Source organism: Dermacentor silvarum, chromosome 5, assembly GCF_013339745.2.
Source record: "Dermacentor silvarum isolate Dsil-2018 chromosome 5, BIME_Dsil_1.4, whole genome shotgun sequence".
NCBI classification, from domain to species: domain Eukaryota; kingdom Metazoa; phylum Arthropoda; class Arachnida; order Ixodida; family Ixodidae; genus Dermacentor; species Dermacentor silvarum.
The window spans coordinates 163,296,004-163,316,461 of NC_051158.1; the positions used below are offsets into that span (position 1 = coordinate 163,296,004).

Consider the following 20,458-nt stretch of genomic DNA (forward strand, 5'->3'; position numbering starts at 1 on the left):
ACACCATTTGAGAGGTCTGAACGCAAATACCAGCGCGCGAAGTAGTGCGAATGACCCTGCCGAGCAGTATCGCCAGCAGTTTCCAACGGCGCGACCTTGATGCGGCCCAATCCAGTTCGATCGCAGCGCCGCCACAGTATTTTTCCACGTCGGGCGCCTCACTGCAAAGCATGCGCCGCCCCAGCCGCTCGTCCCACTCGACCATATTCTAGTACACTGTGCGCCGCCGGCTCTCCCTCGTTCCCGATTGGAGGGACTGAAAAAGTAACTGAAACGTGATAATCTACCTACCAATCGTGGTGCCTCGTATTTTTTTTTTTTTGTAATTTTTTTTCTGACGTAACGTAGTAGTTGCTCTAGCGACGTTAGAGATGGTTAGAGCCAATGCCCCCTTTAGTAAAAGAGGCATTGTTAGAGCACAGAACAGCGTTAGAGGGCGTTAGCAGCAGTTGCACAGTGGACTTGTTATGGGCAGGCCGCGCGTAGTTCGCTCTGAAGAAGAAGAACGTGCCCTCGAAGAGCGCCGACGTGAACAAAAGCGCGAATGGGCGCGAAAGCGACGGGAAGCCGAAGCCGCCGTACGCGCAGCGGCCGGCGGGTCGAGACCATCGAACTCTCTTGCCGACGAAGTACAGAGGGCCCGGGTAGCGCTCCGTCTGGAGCGTCGGCGGCAGCAGCAGCGAGAATATGGGCGCCGACGGCGGGCGAATGCGACCGACGAAGAGCGGGCCGCTGAGGCCAAGCGCAAGCGTTGTGCCCGTCAAGACCCCGAGTACCGCGAGTGGGACAACGCAAGGCGTCGACGTGGATACAGTCCGTCGGAACGTTTCGCCGGGGCGAGGTTCGAGCGGGAGTTTGTTACCGTATAATAGTCGTCTCAATGCAGCTTCGCTGGTTATCCTCCTTCGTAGATTTTTTTTTTCTTTTTTTATTTATGCATGTTACGTATAATGGGTTCGCCCGGTGTCCCACAGTGAACTAAATGAGGCAGCAGACAGCTTCTTTATTTTTGGTGACAGGAAGGACGAGGTGGTGGGTGATGAGTAGGCGAAGTTCAAAATGGGTAAGTGTGTCAAACGAACGGGGCAGAATTTAACCCGTTGCCCTGGTAGAACTACAAATGCCACCGAGATCAAACTTAGCGAAAATGGTTGGAACGCTATGAAAATTTCTCTGCGAAGTAAAATGAGTTGGATGAAACGCAGCTTTTGCAAAAAGGAAAAAAAAAAATCAAGTTTTAGAATGTGTAATATGACCACTATTAGATAGGCTTCCCATTGTCTCGTCATAGTGTAGGTTTCAACATGATTATATTGCATGGAAATGGGAGAGGCTCAGGCCATGCCAAGTGCCATGTTGGACAAAATTTTTACGTTCCTGGTCAAATTAGAACCATTGCAAATAATTATTTTCTTTTTCTGATTTCATGCGTCATAATACTTTCGTAGTTGGTTTCTCCTGCGTGGCCCTCGGTGAACTAATCAATCCACCGTGGTTATAATTGGCGAAAATAAGGGGCGTGTTATGGATTATGTGTGTAGGCTAAGTTCGAAGTGAAGGGACAAATTACAACATTTGCTGTAAATTACTCATCGAAGCGATCTTGACCTTTATTAATGTGGTTTACGAACAAAGTAGAACTTATCCCGCTGGTCTGAGAGAACTGGGAACGAAACCGAGATCAAATCTAGCAAAAATAAAGAGTGGGCGGGTGGGTTAATGCTATGGGTAATATTCTGGCAAAGTAAAATGTGTGCTGATGAATTACAGGCATTTACAAATTCCTAACAATAAGTGTTCAAACGCGTTACATGCAGGTAAGGCTTCAAAAGGAACTCTCATATATGAGCAACCTTTTAAAGTATAATTACAGGTAACTTTCTTTCCAACTGCTCGAAACAAACGACTTCGCTGGAAATTGGTTTTTGATTCTGCAAGGTACAACATCTGCTTATTCTTATTTTCTTGTGAATATCCCAAGTCCAGTATGTTGACTGTACTTTGTTGTGTATAGCCTCGACAATACTATAACCTTAACTAGCGAAAAATTTGTAGTCAAACACCAACAGTATTAGTTAGTGAATTTTTTTTATTTTAGCAAATGTCAATTTTTATATGCTCTGTATTGCTGCTACTGTGTCGGGTCAGGGACTTCTTTCAGGCACTCGTTTCGTTACTGCATCGTCTTGAGATGTTATATAATTTCAGGGAATATATTCAAATAATTTTTTGTTCCATCATGGATCACCATGCGTGATCGATAATTACGTATTGGCTGCTAATTATAAAATTAACTGACAGAGACATTTACAGACCAGGGGAGGGTTGGTTGGTTGGTTTGTGGTACCGTGTCTACTTTTTAGAGCACAGCGCTTCGGCACCTATTCCTAGGGTGAGTGTCGGCATAACCGAGCGAACAAGCACAGCGGAAGATGAAGGCAAATGCGGAGCACAGCGGGTGATGAAAGATGCGAGCAGGAAAGCAGAGGAGGGGGAGGGTATGGCGAAAGGGTGAGAAGTAGTGCGGCGATGGGGGGGGGATGAATACGAGATGGTGCAAGAGTAATGCGAGTTGTCTGGGAGGTCTGTCGGCTGCAGCTGCTGTGAATCGCGCCCACACGTCACCCTCACGCTGGCTCTTGCGATCTCCAAATTAGTGAATCAGTCGCGCCACACTTTGCTCCGTTTGCAACGTGCCGCAAAATACAGACTGTCCGCTCCAGCCAATATATGGTGAAATGAAAAAGCATATAGAGCTGCTCTCAAATCTCGCATTAAGTAGTATTGTAATCGTCGGTGAATTTTTTGGCTACCAAATAAAGCTTGTGCCACAGTTGGTGACCTTTTTTGGCTACTTTCTGGAATTTTCGGCTACTTTTTCTCCTGAAGACTTGGCAAGCATGGTTGAAGCAACCATGGTTGAAAGTAAATATCAACGTAGTAGGACTATTCATTTTCATAGTCGCTGATTGGCTGGAGCTGAACAAGCGAGACGGAAACTGACGGGCCATCCGTTTCCTTCTCGGTGTTGCCCCAGCCTAGCCAAACAGCACTTCAGCAGCAGCCGAAATGATCATGGCTACAAGGTGGACATTTACCGTCTGCCCCCCCCTTGCTGTGATTCCTATAGTATTTTCCCAGAAGTTTCAAAGCAAGAGAGCAAGAATGTTTGTGAAAATGCAAAGCTGACATGACTGGAGCACACACTTGCCAAAGTTTTGCAATGCATGCAACATGTGCCTTGAATCCGTGTCGAAGTCCCTCGCAGTCAATCCTCAAGCGCACGCTCCTGAAGTTTACCTGTCACTTTTCGAGTTCTCACACGCAACTATTTCGAATTCGATTCTATTCACTACCTACAAACTTTCGGCACAAGCATGGGAACACCATTCGCTCCCACCTATGCCAACATTTTCATCGGACAGCTTGAAGAAAACCTGATAAAATCATACCCTTTAAAACCCCGCACCTACCTAGTTGCATTGACGACATATTCATTATATGAGAACACTACACAAATGTGCTAACCGACCTAATTAGCCATTTCAACCGCTTTCACCCGAGTATTAAGTTTACGGCTCACCACTCTCCTAGTCAGATCAACTTCCTCGACACTACGATTTACATAGTAAATGAAAAACTGAGAACAATACGTTACAGGAAGCCTACGGATAGCCAGCCTACTTAGACTACACCAGTCATCACCCGCGACACTGCAAGCGAGGAAATTTTGTTGAACAAGCAAAATGAATAAGAAGAATCTGTAGCGAAGACAACGATTATATCCACCACCTAAATGACCTTGAAGTAACGCTAGCGGAACGAAACCATCAACAAATTCCTCCTGACCAGGTTTATCACGTCACGTCAAGATTAGAAAGGCAGTCGGCATTAGCTAAGAAACAACGTGCACCAGCATCTGATAGACCACCAGCCTTTATAACAAAATATTCTAATGCCCTCCCAAGCATAAATAACATCCTACGAAAATACCACCCAGTATTATCAAATAACAAGCATCTGAGAAAAGCATTCCCGGATGTACCAAGGGTTACTGTCGCCGCAACAGAAACATTTAAGCCATGTTGGTGCATGCAAAAGTCAGCCAACATCACTCCCCGTAATAGAAGCATTTTCTCGCCCCAGGTGCAAAACCTGCAGGCATCTTCAAAGGGACCTTAAAATTAAAAGCACTGCAAATGGTTACACACATTAAGTGAAAACTAGCTTTACTTGCACTAGCTCCGATGTAATTTATATGCTTGAGTGTTCCTTCTGTAAGAAGCAATATATCGGTGAAACGGGTCAATCAATGAACATCAGGCTAAACGGACATCGCGCGGACACAGCTAAAAAGCTTCCCAAAGCCGTCGCCGAGCATTTCAACCAACCAGGTCAGAACATTGATGAACTTAAACTCTACATACTACAGTCAAATTTCCATTCTATGTAAGACAGAAAATATAGAGAATCGTACCTCATCCATAAGTTCAAGACATTGCAGCCAATAGGCATGAACATTTCAAAGGGAGCTTGAGAATCCATTTGCTATGTTAAATTTCCAAGTCTAGGCAACAGCACTTAGTCATTTTTCATTGAGTTGCTTAGTTTTTTTTGTTATTCAATTATCAATAATATTCCAACCTCCCTTTGCTTTCACTCATTCATTCATTTTTTATGTATATATATATATATATATATATATGCCCCCCCCCCCCCCCCCCCATTTCTTTTTCCCACGAGCACCATTTTTCTGCCGCTACTTTTATTCTCGCTGTCAGACACGATAGTTCACTGACCTCCACGAAGCAGATACCGCCCCCCCCCCCCCCCCTTCCCCGTTGTCCAGGCCCCTTCCACGAAAATAGAAACCTACAGTGACACGTCAACCAGCTAACACATGGCGCTGCCTCAAATTCCTACACCGACTATCAGTAGCGTATTAACTTTCTTTTCAATTCCACACCCTTGCCGCCAATACACTCTCGCTCGTTATTCACTACCCGCCTTACCTTCTCTCCCCTTTAGAAGAACCCTACCTATATATACTGTTCCAAGGAGAGCATATGTTGCCTTGAAGAAAAGTCCACTTGTCGAAACGTTGGCTCCTGCTCTCGCCTTGTGAATGATACTGCTCATCGTCTTGAATTTCCATCTCCCACATTCCCATAAAAGAGCAGTGTTGTTCGAGCGGGCAACACAGTTGTGCTGCTTACAAGAAATATTCATTGCTTTAAAATAGTGAAAAAACGGTCAGCGTATAACATGCATGCTTAGTAGCGTCTGCTGTCGGGCTAGTTGGTACATGGCTAGAAACGGTATGCATGCTGCTACCTTTTAGACATACAAATATGCATGCTGCTAGTATTCTTTTTTCTAATGTTTGTGATCACTGTCATTGTTTTGTTAAGTTGTCAGTACATAAGCTCTGCTGGTTGAAAATTTGGCACTGCTGCACCTCTTGCTCAGATCGGAGCAGCTAGCCCAAGTGTCTGTCCTGTTTTCACAAGAGCGAGTTAGCACAAGAGCGAGTTAGCGAGGTTGTGTGTTGGCCACAGACATGAATTGCATCACGATTGCCAGAGTTTTGCTATAGCATGCATCTATTGGAACAGCAATGCAGATCCTGCTGCGCCAAGAACTCCACAGTGTGTCGTGCCAGTCTGCCACTCGCGATCGGCACCCAGCTCCATCCTGTACCCCTTGCCTGCCAAACCGTCCCAGCGCCAGGCTTGGATTGACTTTGTGCGCGGGTGCCCCTGTGGTGGTGCCCGTGACTGGAATCCACCGACCAATGAGATCAGCTTGGTGTGCTCACTGCACTTCGCAGTTCGCTGCTTCAGGTTCGAGCAACTACGTGGCTGCAGCATGGGCTGGAGGAAGCGTCTAAGAAGGGGCGCCGTGCCAACGCTGTACCCAGTCGAAGAGCGGTGCACTTTAGTGGCCAATGAGAATTCCACGGCCGACACCGCATCAATTTTGGTAAGTCGTGAGATTTCGGGGGCCCACTCTGTGGGAATTGGGTCGCATGTTTCTAGGACCATTGAATCTACGTGATACGCACACAGAGGAACACTAAGGACACCCTCTTCAAACATCTTTCCTAGACCTGATGCAGAGGCGAAAGTAATAGCTGCTTCCTACATTGAACTTTCTCACCCCAGCAATGGCAACCCCAGAGTAACTTCAGCGAAATCATTTTTCCACTGGTTGGATGGGCAGACGAGAAAGATTTTGGGTCATTGCTGCTGCTGGTCTTCACTCACCTACACCCTCTCATGTCCTCAGTGCAAAGTGTACAAAGCTGGAACTTAAAAAAAAACATGCTTTGGAAGTAGCTACAGAAATGAAAAGTGGAAGCCTGACTAGCACACAGGCCTAGCCTCCCTGCATGCCTTGCACCTTATGTTAGCCCAGAAATGTACCAACTTTTTGATGTTTAGTACCACCACCCTGGAAATAAGTGAATTGCTGCTTGCGGTTTGCCTTCCGCCTCTAATTCCCATATTGAGGTAAATGAAATAGGAATGCAAAGTGATCCTATCACGATGCCAGCACCTTTGATGCTTTGCACTGCACTTTCTGCACTAGCTTGGGAAGTGCAGCACTCTGCTGGACAGTGCAGCGCCAGCCACCTGCATTACACTCCACGATTTGACACAGGGACAAGCTGTGCCTGAGGTTTCCGCGCTCTTGCACCGACTCATTTGGGAAGGCAGGCACTGCAAGTGCAGTTTGTAGCATAATACGATGGGCTGCGCCTGTTGATTGGTCATGTGGGAACAATAACATTTCTTTCATGCACTTAGATAGAGACAGTAAATGCACCTGGGAGAAGAGCCTGTGCTTGGAATGCTGTTGGGATACATTTGTAAAGTGCTATACCCCTGTGCAAGGTAAATAGTCTGGGAGGCAAAGCTGTCCTGTCTACTTTTCTTCGCAGTTCTATCAATGCTGCTCAGCTGATCATATTCCTGAACATATGCCACTGTTTTTGCTCCTGTTCATATGCTTGTAGGCAATGGCACTGGTGGTGATGTGACCTTTTTTGACATGAAACGTCTTTCATTTTGTCAGCATAGGGGCTTGCTTGCTAAAACCGCATGTAACAATTACATCTAACACTATTATTACGTTTATCTTTGCAACCGTACTACCCACGGTCCTATACTTTGGTATCATTGTGTAGAAGAAAGAAGCCTTGTTCATGCATGTGTTCCGTGCGGAGGATGCACTGTTGTTGTGCCACACGTGGCGCAGTCGGAACTAAATTTAGCCTCGCATGCGGTGTTTGGAGAGACATAGTTCAGCAGTACATTTGTCAGTCTGAGCTGGCGTGGTCGTGTTTGAGAGAGCTCACTCTACGTAGGTGTCATTCATTTGACTCAACCAGTGCTCATTATGAGTTATAAGGTGTGCACTTTGTTGCAGAACTCTGACTGTTTCTGGGCTGTGGCAGCCCTGCGTTCAACACACAGGGTCCAGAAATGGCGTGTAGAGACTTGGGGCAGCAAGACAAAGGGCTATCGAATTTCTTTGACCACAGCAGAACTTGTCCATAGGGGGAGCAGAAGAGTGGGACATTGAAGCAAGTGCTGGAGCCCTAACCATGTATGAGTGTAGCAGGTTTGAGCGGTGCAGGGTAGTGTATGGTTCCACCAGTAGGGAGTCATTTCTGTGCACTAGTGCCCATGCACCCCTTTGCAAAACTAACCCTCCCACTGTGAATAGGGAGCGAGCACGATTGCAAAATTAGACCGTGAGACTCCCACTAGCTGTAACATAATTTAAGCATGTAAGCTTTGTAATGAATGCATAACTGCAAGGTGTATAATTTCTGGTTACATCATTTCTGTACCTTAATGCCCGTGCACCTTCTGTAGCACTCACAGATGTTTCACATACCCCGTCGCGGGTATCAGAGTGGAACAAAGCAGCTTTAACATATGAGCAAAAAAAAAAATTTTTTTTTTAGTGGTTAGGGAAGCGCAGGACAAATCCAAACGGAAGAACAGGCCAAGTGCTTATTGTCAGCTGAAAGTGTCTGACCCTTCATGCTTTCCTAACCACAAATCTACCCCAACTTGCCCCGTTTGCTGTCTTGTATTTAGTGCTGCTGCCTTAGTCTCCAGTTTCTACGAGCCTGTCCACGCCAACATTGCTTCATGCACTGCTTCGCGCTTACAATTGGGAACATTTTGCGAGGCCAGCAGTGAACAGCAGCAGTGCCATTGCAAACACTGCGGTGGTGCCCTCTGTATAGGTATGGGCTGTCATGTCAGTGTTGCCCTTCACATTATTGTTAGCAATGCAATGCATGCACACACATATATTGGCCATTTTCGCGGAGCAGTTTATTCTAGAGAAACAAGATGGCGCTTATGGCGGCGTGCCATACGTCTCCACAGCGACCGCGCACGAATACAAAACCATTACTACCAGTTCTACCTTGCTTCTGTACAATCGGCTGTCGGAAATGCAACTGAGTTTTCGCTAATGCACTGTGCTCCATTCATGCTGGTTTGAATTATGTGGATTGAAGACGTGTGCAATAGTTGACTGCAAAAATATTGACTGGCATATTCAGGAATGTAATGAATATGTGGGGGCCCAGTTTGCGGACTGCTGCTGCAACTGTTCGTTTCCCGCACTTCGAGATGTACAGCTTTCTTCGAGGATACACAAATTTGCTCATCCGCTAGCGTTGTATTGCGAACCTTCAAAGAAAGGGCTTCAGCCCTGGTACGTCGGCAAGAGTGAGTATCGCTCGTTAAACAATGATAACGGAAGTAGTGCTGCTTCCTGTCGTAGTAGGTTTTGTGCACAGTATCTACACACATCTACCTCAACCAGCATGGAAACTTACACCCACTCTTTCGACAGCGTGTCAAGAATAAGTGAATGAGCGCACACTTGAATATATGCGCACTATATATGCACAATAAGTGACGGTACTACACCGATAGTGCACGAATTGTCGAAGCTGAATGTTTCGTGACGGTCCACAAGAGTAAGCGAGTTACTAGCGATAATACGCATTTGCTACAATGTATTATGCTGTGCAGAACAGCTACGTTTCAAGCCTTGTACGCAGCAAGAACAAATCTAACGGAACTGAGCACACCCACGAGCGATTGGGCAAAAAATGATCAGATAGTGACTGCACCGATGAACCTTACTGAGTCAGAAACGTGACAAGCCGCTGCTTCAAAATATTTGCCAAATAAAGAACGAAGACCAAAACACCATAATCCTGATTCAATTCATGAGCGGAAAGTTTGGATATCTTCGAATACATATTTAGCCCCACTGTTAGAGCAAGCACCATATACGCTGCTCGCACCGTTTGGACATAGCTTAATCAGCTAGGAAAGCGCTTTTGCATGTTCTCTGAAGCTATGGCCAGATCTTCGTGTCGTCCACCCAGTCACCGTCTACGATATATCCGAAAACAGAGGTTTTCTAAGCCGCACCGGCGTCATACACATCCATTGTAAACACGGAGGCAATGGAGGTAGTTGAGGCAAGCAATGGACGCGTCACCACGTGATCAAACATGGCAGCGCCCACAGGATCGCCGCGATAAGGGTCAATAGACACTTTCTGGGACCCAGCAGAATTACTAAAGGGTCCCGTCGTACGTGTAGCTACTAATATCATGTAACTATTTTCTAGTGGGACTTGCAACCCAGAAAACCTAAATTATCACGTGAAATACTAATTTAACACAATGGCAATTGAAGGGAGAGACATTCAAGACTAACATCTGAGTAAACAGCAGCAGGCTTGTTTAAATTACCATTGTTGTCGGGGAGCTAGACGAAGCGAGATGAAGTTACAAAGCCGTACCACTATTTTTGCTGTTTTATTAGTTGGTTTACACTGTTGCAGTAATGGCTCCTATTTTCGAGCCGTATGCTCTGGATATGCCTGGTGGAAAGTAAGTCTCAGCCATGTGGCTTTAATGCAACAGGTATCTTTGGCTGAAGCTGCACAGTACTAACCATCATGCTAGAAGGTGGTTTACATCGTTACAGTGGGGAAGTTAACATTGAAACGCCACCTTAAAAGCTTGATGCTTGCATCCAACTCAGCAGCTGCTTAGCTGCAAGAAATTGCTGGTGAGAAGGAGGTTTTCGCTTTTTTCCAATATATGTGTACGGTGCATTGTAAAGATGCGCACGAAAATGTACACGGAGCACCTGGACACCGTAAGTGCTTGTGGTGTCTAGGTGTTGTGTGCCTGTTTGTTTGCACTCCTCTGCAATGAAACTGCACCAACTAGCCCAGCTCTTTCCTCTCTTGTATGTGTACGAATAAGGTTTGTTCCTCCCTTATTTTTGCCTTTGGCATCCTTGAAATGTCCTTGAATGTTGAGTCACATGTACTGTACAAACCATGGACTAGCATTCTTGTGATCTTTTCTGGATCTAACCTCTTCTATGCCAACTTGGGCCAATGGATATGTGCCTGGATAGACAACTTGCACGGCCGCTCGATGAAAAACACACGGTGCGGCCTGCCGCGTGGAGCGGATATGGCGTGGCGCGCCTAGTGCTCCGGGCTGCCGCCGCGGCGCCACCAGTAGGGGAGCCTCTGGGGAGACCGAAAGCGAGAGCGCCGGAATTATTGCGGGGCATCGCGGCTTGACAGCAGCAGCTGCTATGCGCTTGTTAGTTTTTAAAGGGTTACAATAAACTTGCTACAGCGTTAACTATATTGGTAATCGTCCTACCGAATGTGCGTCGGCGATGCTTCAACCTAAATATAGCAAGTGTTAGTTTTATCTCAAGTGGTTGCTCGTGCGAGTTGCGATTTTTCGCCTCATGTTTTCCCTCTTTTGTTGCCGTTGCGCTGTTCACCCTCGATAATGCATGTTTGTGCTACAGTTATTTTTGTAACAGGAGAGACGCTCATTGACAGATGCGGTTGTATTTCCGGAATGATTGTAGCTCACATCTTAGAAACAAAAGCATTGTGAACATCAGGGGAGTCATACTTGCTTTATTGCACGTGTGTGATAAAACGGATCACTGTGTTATTGGAATCACAGGCGCAGCACTTTCCTGGCCAGAGGTTTTTGAGCCAAGCGTACGAGACGCTCAACAGACAAATTAACATTTCCTGCCCAGTTGGCAAGAAGCGCTCGTAAGAGTGAGACCAGTGAGACCCTTGAATTCGATGCACAGCCGCTCCTTTATCAACGAAGTGACGCCGATTTCACCTGTTGAATGGCCTACATATTTCCGGAGCGTTGAGCGATTTAAAGAGATTTCTGGACCTTGCATGTTCATAACCTTTGTTGGAGCATGCCTTCCAAATTACACATTCCCTTAAAATGACGTCACTATGGTGGGGCTTCTTCGTCGAGAAACTGCGGACTTGGTTTCTAACGAACTCGGCAGTCTTGTCACTTTGCGCAGCACCATTGAGCACCTTCATAAAACATGCAATGTCCGTGTTATTTTCATAAAACTGTGCACGCTCCTCAGCCTCATCCACTTTTTCTTGAAGGGCCTGCAGTGCTCCTTTCATACGAGCGATCTTCGCTTGGAAGCAGCGCTTTTTTTTTTTTTTTGAGCTTCTTCTGTCAGTTTAACAAGGTCGAATGTAGTTTGACATGATGCATCTGAAAATGATGCAATTTCCACACACGTTTCATTCTCTAGTTCGGAGTTGTTGGGCGTCATGCCTTCAGTCGTGACTTGACGAGCCGTTTTGGCTAATGACAGGACTGTCTTTTGAAGCAGCATTGCCCGAGCATTTCCAAGCGTGGCCGCTTCTTCCTCGGAGCAGGCGTGCTCCTCGTGCTCATGTAGCTTGGATAACCGGGGAACACTGTCGGCACAGCCGTTGGCAAAAGTATCCTCAACTTATCGGTCTTCTTGTAGTCCTGCTCCGTAAAATGCAAGGCGCACACCAGGGACCTGTCATTCGGCTGCCATACTGTTCCCTTCCCGCCGGGTCCCTCACGGGAAATGTTTGGCAGCCATGCTGCCCTGCGTTACTGGGAAACTCGTGGTAGCGTATTTGCGGGTCCTTCGATGCATTCGTGGAACACAACGGCACACAACAGTTGCGCGGCATTTTGCCTAACGCATAAAATATCACACATGCGCAAACTGTCTTGAGTGACACTCAGTGCGAGCGATTCATGTGGAGAAAAACAACCGCTATCTCGACCTACCCGCTGAACGCGCGCTCCTTCCCGCCCGCGCGTCACGTGGAGCCCTCCCCTACTACTGGCGCCCTCCTAGCCAAATGCGGCGACAACTGTCAACTCCGCTTCCACGCTCTCGCCCATTGCCTGCGCCGCGACGCGGCAGGCCGCACTGTGTGTTTTTCATCGAGCGGCCGTGCAACTTGGCTCATTTGGTGTGTGCAAATGGGCACATGACACTACGTATGTGGACATATTGGTAGGTGCCGGAATAGGCCAGCAGAACAAGAGACAATAAGTCGGGAAGTCAGCAACAGCGAAGTGAAAAAGTCAGGTGAACAGAATGACACCAGAGTGTGCATCGACAGACACATGCTCACAGCACGTATTTTGAAAATGGTGGTATTTCGACAATTGCAGCATGTTATCATGAAGTGTAAAAAGTTGTAGTCTGGAGTGAACTCTGCCACTGTGATCATTCAGCAAGCATGGAAGTGACAAGTATTACATGAATTCGTCTTAACATTCACCCTTGTGGCTTCAGACGTTCTTGCGGCATTATTAATTTTGCTTTATCTTTCTAAATTTCCATGCAATCATGCTTTCCGAAGCGCATGAAAGCAACAAGTTTCTGCGCACATGCATAATCATTACGAATTGTTGCATTTATAACGCAATAGTCTGTTGAAAGTTATTAATTTGCAAAGTCACAAAGCGATTCAATGCTAGGAGGAGGAAATTTAAGGCAAACCTATGCACTAACCCTCATTGCCATGCCGGCCAAACTGCCATACTTGCATTTCCTGTAGACCACTGACGCCAGAGTTAGCTGTAGTAATTTTTTAGAGGAAATGCTATGCCTCATACAGAGACATTGATTATGATCTACGGGTAGCGCTATAGCTGACACTGAACGAAAGAAAAACAATATGACGGATTATGACTTGCATTAGTTTTACCGCACAGTCTGCGCAATTTCTTCTCCCTAAGAGGCAGGCCAAACTTTATGGCTAAATTTCTTTGTAGAGAAAGGCACAAAAAAGGAAAACCAGAAAATCTGGCAGCAACCATTTAGCAACGAATGTCGACGTTAATTGCAGCACTGCAGCGACACACTGCATTTTCCACTGCCAAAACACGTCCCGTGAGGCGTGTATGCAGCCGGATTCCTCTTGCGCATTCCTCTGGACATGCTGCACAATCTAGCAGTGGTGCAACAAAGTCCACATGCATCAGAATATATATTTATGCACGATTGTCTGAGTATATTATATGGTGTGGGTTCGATTCCGCGCAGCAATAGATAAGTATTAAAGGATCTTTGTTTTCATTGTAAAGCGGCACATGCTCATTAATTAAAAAGCCGCACATACCAAGCGTGTCATACTCAGTGACACGAATTGGTCCAACGGTTGATTTCAAACGCAGTTTTTTCGGCACAGCAGTTGGATGCTCCACCCATTAGACCGTGGACTACCCGGTTACCCAAGTTGGCGGGAGAGAGGTTAGAACACAGAAATAAACACACAAACCGGAAAGTGCATGAAATGTGCTAAGCAATGCAAAAACACAGCTGCTGGCTCATATGCAAATAAAATTTCATTGTTGGGTGTACAGAGATCTTTTTTTTTTTTTTGCGATGCCACAAAAGAATTGTTTGTATTATTGCTCTTATTGAGTATTTATTTTATTTGCAGGTAAGCACTTGCATTTTTCATCCTTCTGACGCCCTTGTATCTTTCACTCTGCACTCAATACCATGATGCCCTGAACCCTCGAACAAAGGATAACTATTTTCTATCCTTGGTAAATCTAGCAGCGTCAGTTTTTCTTCTAAAATATATTGGTGTTATTCCTATGCAGCAGTCAGTAGGCCTTCGACTTTGTTGCTACTAAAGCACTTATCATATCGTTGTTGATTGGTTTTATTCGCTGATAACTCTACTCAGCTTGAGCTAGAATGCATTGACAAATGTTCATACAAGACCACCACCGTCTTTTATAGTAATGGCAAAGTCTTCCGATTTCCTCAAACTGTACATTTAAGTTCCCAGAAATATTGTGAAAGTTGTTCCCAATGTGGCACTTGCATTGCATCATAAGCAGGCAGAACTCGTGAAATCAACTTTTGATTCTGAAAAAATGGCAGTTTCATGCCACATTTTTATACACATATTTTTGCACATGGCATTTGTGCATAGTAATGTTGACATTAGTGTGAATTATTGAGTGTTCACACCATTTTTTCCTTTATTTAGCATGTCACATTTTAGGCATAGAGAGAGGACACATTTCATTTATCAAATAAAATCGAGTCAAAGCCCTCAGTACAGAGTTCTGCTGTAATTATTAAAGCAGTAGTCTTTTTCTCGCTCAGCGGCCCACTTAGCAGTTTTTATGTTTCTGGGGCACTAGTTGTCACTAGATGCCACTAGGTACATGCACGATGTGCGTCTGTCTCGAGTGCTTTCTGTCTTGGTTGTCACTAGATGCCACTAGGTACATGCAAGATGTGCGTGTGTCTCGAGCACTTTCCATCTTTGTGAGTCAACATGTCTCGGTGCTGAATAGAAGTTCAGCTTTCTCTACAAGGTCCATGGTGGCCGAGGAACACGTTCGTCACTGAAATCTACAATGCGTGCCTTGTGGTAATATGCATGCGATTGTTTACAAAGATATCAACCCGAGGTTGTTTCTGTCGAGTTTTATTCTTCAGTACTTGTTTGATAAATTTCAATAATTGCTGTAGGAACACTTTCACTTACTGCATGAATTAATTGTTTTTCGTGGTGAGAAGCAATAAATTTATTGAGTGTGTCTTTACACAGCCCATCAATGCCCTGCAAAGTTGCAATCCAAGCTTGTCAGAGTACTGTGGGGTGCATCGTGTGACATGCTTCCTATAGTGCTTTAATGTTGCTTGTAACCCCTTCTGCTTTGCAGGGTTCCTCTGATTTGGAAGGGAGGACCCATGACTCATTTGCTTCCAGCCGATCAGTTGCAGGTTAGTGACCAGCGATGTATCAATGCCTTTCTTGCAGAAAGACACAGTACAGTGATCTGCAGTTTTATTCTAACAGCTTTAAACTAGAATCTTGCACTGAGTGCTGCATTTTGTTTACTTTAATTCTACAGCAAGATTTAATTTTTTGGTCCACGTCATTTATTAAATCATTAACGCCCATGAACACTCTACCTGCCAGATTTGATTGATTTGATTGAGGCGAACGGGACTGACGGCGTTGCAGCGAGGGTGAGCGGCTAGAGGTGTTTCCCCGAGAGGGAAGGCCGGCATGGTATGGTTCAGTAAGGGGCGACAGAGACCGAGGGTCTCGGTCGAAGCGGCGATCAGCATATGGTCGAGGCGAGGAGTACCAGCGGCTACTACAGCAGTGGCGTGAGATGTGACCGACCCGGGAGCAACCAAAGCAAATTGGCCTGTCATCCGGTGTTCGCCACTCAGAGGGGTTCCAATATCGATTCGGGAACGACTGGCAAGGTGCCGCAGACGCAATGACAGGAGCGGTAGGGGTGGGACGTGGGCGTCCCACCCGTACCGCAGCAGACTGGACGTCCATGTTTGCAATTTCTTGGCGGACAACAGCTTGAATGAGCGAGTTGGTCATGTCGTGCGTATGGGGACAGTGAGAACTTGGAGCCACAGCCTCAAGTTCGAGATGGATGACCTGTGTCAAGCTTGGTGTGGCAGGCGGATGTGGTGCCGGAGGGTCGTTGCAGGAGGAAGTGGCAGCTGTATTCGGAAGTCGGTCGAAGCATTGTACGATGCGTTTGCTCTTCGCTTGCCCAAAATTTCGGCATTCCTTTATGATGGATTCAACCGTTGAGCAGTTCCTGCAAAGCAGGAGGTTGAACGCATCGTCCGCGATGCCCTTTAAGATGTCTCCAACCCTATCGGCCTCCAGCATGTCCGGGTCCGCTTTACGGCAGAGAGCCAGAAAATCTTGAATATACGCGACGTACGATTCGGTTGGTGTCTGGACATGAGACGCTAGCTCTTGCTTGGCCTCCATTTGACGTCCAACAGGTCTTCCGAAAAGATTGCGTAGCTTTTCCTTGCAGGAGTCCAAGCTTGTAATTTTGGTTTCATGTGTCTCGAACCATACCTTCTCGGTTCCTCCCAAGTAAAAGATCATGTTGGCCAGCAAAAGTGTGGCATTCCACTTGTTGTGCTTACCGACGCGCTCATACGACGTCAGCCAGTCTTCGACGTCGACCTTGCCAGTGCCAGTGAACATTCCCGGGTGACGTAGTTGGGTTAGTACCACTTCCGCTGGTGTCTGAGCGGCGGAGGCAGCGTTAGCGGCAGAGGCAGCGTCAGTAGCCATAACAGCGGACCCAACGTGGCGCCCGCTGCGAAGATCCAGGGCCGGCTTGTGGCGAGATTACCCCACACTTCCACAGAAATGTTTTGGGGAGAAAATATATGTATTTACAATATATACAGTTAGAAGGTTGTAGCTCAGAGTACCACATCTACCGAGTTCCGAGACACTTCAGTCTCTCCACCAACCAACATAATTTTGTTCATAGTGGTACAAACTCGTACGTGACAATATAAATGACATTAAAGCTCTAAGCAAAGTAGAAATCTAATGTGCACCTGATTTTTTTAGCATGAAATATGAGCAATATGTGTTGCAGAATGGCGGCCACTTTTTAAAGTCAGCTTCACCGCAATATGTCAGTGTTATGCGGTAAAGTGTTCGAACGTCGCAAAGGCGGTTTTAGTTTCATGTCCGATTCCATTGTGCAGGCAAATCCTGGAAGAAAAAAAAAAGATGGAAAAAAAAGGTGCGCATTTGAATCTGGTAAATAACATCATCAAACATTGTGAGTTTCGATTATTGCTTGAAAATCCTTCTGGGCAGGCGAACATAGGCATTTTCAACGGGAGATGACGTGCGTTCAACATATTCACTGTCCCCTGAGCTCCCCCAAGACAGACGCTGCCACTATCACTATTGGGGTCACCTAGAGCTAGATGTGTGCATGCTGGTTGGTCAAGTTCGAATTAACTGGTGAAGGCCAATCTTAGGATCGAAATAATGAAACTTTGAGCCCAGAAACATCATGGGCGCCGGCCAGGATCTTCTGTCCGAATCGAATTAACTGGAGTCAAATTTATGGAGATCTACTGTATATTAGTAGTATAAAGTATCGAGTAGTATAAACTATGTCTGTTCCAGATGTATACAATAAAATAGTGACCAGGCAATCATTCACAGTGTCATACTATTATTTTCGCCAAGCCATCGTTTGTTGTGTAATTGTTGCCTTATTATTGTCACACACATCCTCGCATCACGTACAGTTACTTGACTTGCACGGACATGTTGTGCTATCTGGTAATGCTTTGTACAATCCTAAATTAATGCTAGCTAGCCAGCTCTCCGCTTGACTAAACATTGATTCCCACACTCCTTCGGGTCTGCATAGTTTTTCTCTTCGTTGATTTTGGTACAAAATCCATGATTCTTTACATTTTTTTGTCAGGATTGCTTATGTGTGCACCGACATACCTGTCAAGTCTCCCGGATTACCCGGGAGACTCCTGGATTTGGACCATGTCTTTCGGTTGTACGGTTGACAGGAAAATCTCCCAGAAATTGCAGTTGTGTCCCGTATCAATATGCATCCAGCGCTTTGTCATGCCACATTGGCAAAAAGAATCCAACCCAATCCAATCCAGTTGGAAGTTCTTCGCGCAAAACATCGTTAAGAAAATAATAGGGAAACCGTATACATGCACTGTTTCATTAACCACGGAGCCGCTCCTTACGCTGACGGGGTTGTTTGGTGCCCTAGTGGCCCTAGTCTCATAAAGCTAGCGAGTGAATGCCACGTTCCACAACTAGCGACACTCGACTCTCCGTCGTTCTCCTCGGCGTCAGCCGCTCTGGCATTGCGTTTGTCCAACCGCATTTGTTGGCGGCGAAATGCAAAAACGCCCGTGTGCCATTCATTGGTTACATCTTAAAGAACCCCAGGTGGTCGAAATTAATCCGCAGTTCCCCACTACGGCGTGCCTCATAATCAGATGATAGTTGTGGGACGTAAGAGCCGAGAATTTAATTAGCAACAACGAAATGCTTGCAAAAGTGAGACCTTCTTGTTCATGTGGTCATTTGTATATCTGTAAATAAAATTGTAATGAAGCTCTCTCGTCAGCATTTGAAAATATAGGCATCGAGGGGGGGGGGGGGGGGAGTAACCGACTGCCCCCTCTGCCCCGTCCTTGTCGGAAGATCTTCCGGATTTAATTTCTTCGAACTTGGCAGGTATGCACCAATGACAGAGTCATCACTGCTGAATTTTTGTGGGGGCAGTTTCACCACAGAGGGCCTTATGACTGCCAGCATAAAATGAACTTTAATGCTCTTGAGTAGTTGGGGGGCCATTTTTGAAACGCAGGTCAAACACAAAATGGAGCCCTTGACTAATGGGAGCATTGTGTCTGCACTTTGGTTCTCAGCATGTATGGTGTATTTAAAGGTTTCCTGTTGTCTCACTGATCCAATGCCTGTCTCAGTGTTTGACATCTCTGCTTCCAGAACAAGATGGAGGCCACTGTGCAAGTGACCAGGATGCAGTGCGGAGGTTGGTTCGCCTTGCAGCATTTGAGCTCATCTTCCCCAAGGACGTCTCCACCCAGTGTAGCATGGAAATGGCCTCAAAGGCTGCCAGCTGTGTTGTCAGAACTGTGTCCAAGTCAGTGCAGTGCAGTGGGTGAATGGTGTTCATATCTGGAGAGACTTTAAACAGCCGAGCAAAAGATGCTAGCCTAAATACATGTGTGGTGTGCTTATCCTGATCGGCCAGGAGCCTTAGTGACTGTGATATTCTGCAATTCAAGTGCCAAAGTCTGTCCTCATATAAAAATGACTTCGCTGTCTTGGAAAATATGGCCAGGGAAAATGGGACCCATGGAGACGCCCCTGAAATTGCCTGGCGTAGCCACCACTGATCGCCTTTCAAACAGAGTATGGCTGCTGTGAAGGAGACGCCTACATTCCCTTCAGTGCCGCATGCAGTTGAGGGCACATCGGACACCGGCTGGGACGCAATGACAAAGGAGCTCACGAAGCGACCACAACCGCCACCTTTCCACCTTTCGTGGAAGCGGGGACCAGCACTAAGGTCACTCTCCCGACCCTGGCAAGAGGAACATCACCGAGAGATAGAAACCAAGGAGACGACTTTTGTAGGGGTGTGAATCCCTTGTTTCCAGATTGCCTCGTCCTTGCTTAGAGGGTGCAACATTAGAGGCGGAGTTCTGTAAACAATACGACCCCTCTGATTGGCCGCACCAAGGTCATCAGATTCCTTAGTCGGGTCAACTAGGGAAGACCAATGTTTTATAAGCGGACACCTTGGGTGCAGTGGGGTGTCCTGACGTGTTCTGATATGTGCTCAGACATGTAGTGAGCTGAGACTTTGAAAGTGCTCCCCCAAGGAGTGGGCTTCCATATTTCGAGCCACTGTAAATATGTAGATAAACCTTTTTTTCTCTCGCTTTACTCCCGGACGTACTCATCCCTATGGCGGAAGGATCACCGGCCTAAATGCTACCCGAGTCCCAACACTACCAATTGCCGATCGGCCAGTCATATCTGTACTACATTCATTAATAGAAGTCATCCGTGTACTCCTCAACAACCAGCACACTACATCTACTCAAATGTACTGCATAGACTAACAGGGTCGTACAAGTTTCAGAGACAAAAATTCGAAGATGTTCAAGGACTTTCAAGGCCCTGTTCAATCTTCTTCAAGGGTGCAGAACGCCATCCCATGTAGCAGTATTTTACGACAATGTTTTCAAAACATTATACATTGCTTTATTGCACTGGAAATAAAAAAATTTCATTAGAAATGTTTAGCCTTGATCACTTCAAGTTCCAAACTTGCACACGAGTTAAGAACATTAATGCAGCTGCTGGGACTTCGCTTGCATTAGCTGGATAATGTTCACAGTTTCTCCCACTTTGCATTTTATTGTCTACTGCAAGCTGTTCAATGTCACTACTAAGGTGATGTCGTTGCATGCTTCCGGTTTTTCTGTGTAGAGTGGTCTGTTGAAGCAGTCAGATTAGCAATGACTGCTTCAAGTTTTTTTTTTTTCTTTTTCCTCGTATTGTCAATTTCATCCTGGACCAGATGCTTTTTTTGGCTGCCCAGAGTCCTCAAGCTCCTCCTTTCTTTTTTTGGCACTTCCATTTGCGCATTGTAGCGGATCCTTGCTGCTAACACATACGTTCTTAGCTCCTCCATGATGGA

The 20,458-nt window shown here is 46.1% G+C and overlaps 1 protein-coding gene across 6 annotated transcripts in view; it reads left to right on the top strand.

Annotated features, from left to right (window-relative positions):
• The first annotated feature begins 408 nt into the window (after nt 1-408).
• LOC119454526 (uncharacterized) overlaps nt 409-20,458 on the top strand; it is an 83,788-nt gene continuing 63,738 nt past the window's right edge. Inside the window, exons 1-4 of one of the 6 annotated variants that reach the window (XR_007466713.1) lie at nt 411-841; nt 5,616-5,982; nt 15,104-15,164; nt 18,733-20,055. Coding sequence is in view for 3 of the 6 variants with exons in the window: in XM_049666884.1 (XP_049522841.1) it covers nt 468-841; nt 5,616-5,982; nt 15,104-15,164 (802 nt within the window). In the remaining 3 variants the exon portion in view is untranslated. Of the gene's footprint in view, nt 842-920; nt 1,064-5,615; nt 5,983-15,103; nt 15,165-18,732; nt 20,056-20,458 lie in introns of those variants that run through there. The other 5 variants (XR_007466714.1, XM_049666884.1, XM_049666882.1 and 2 more) reach the window with 5 other exon arrangements.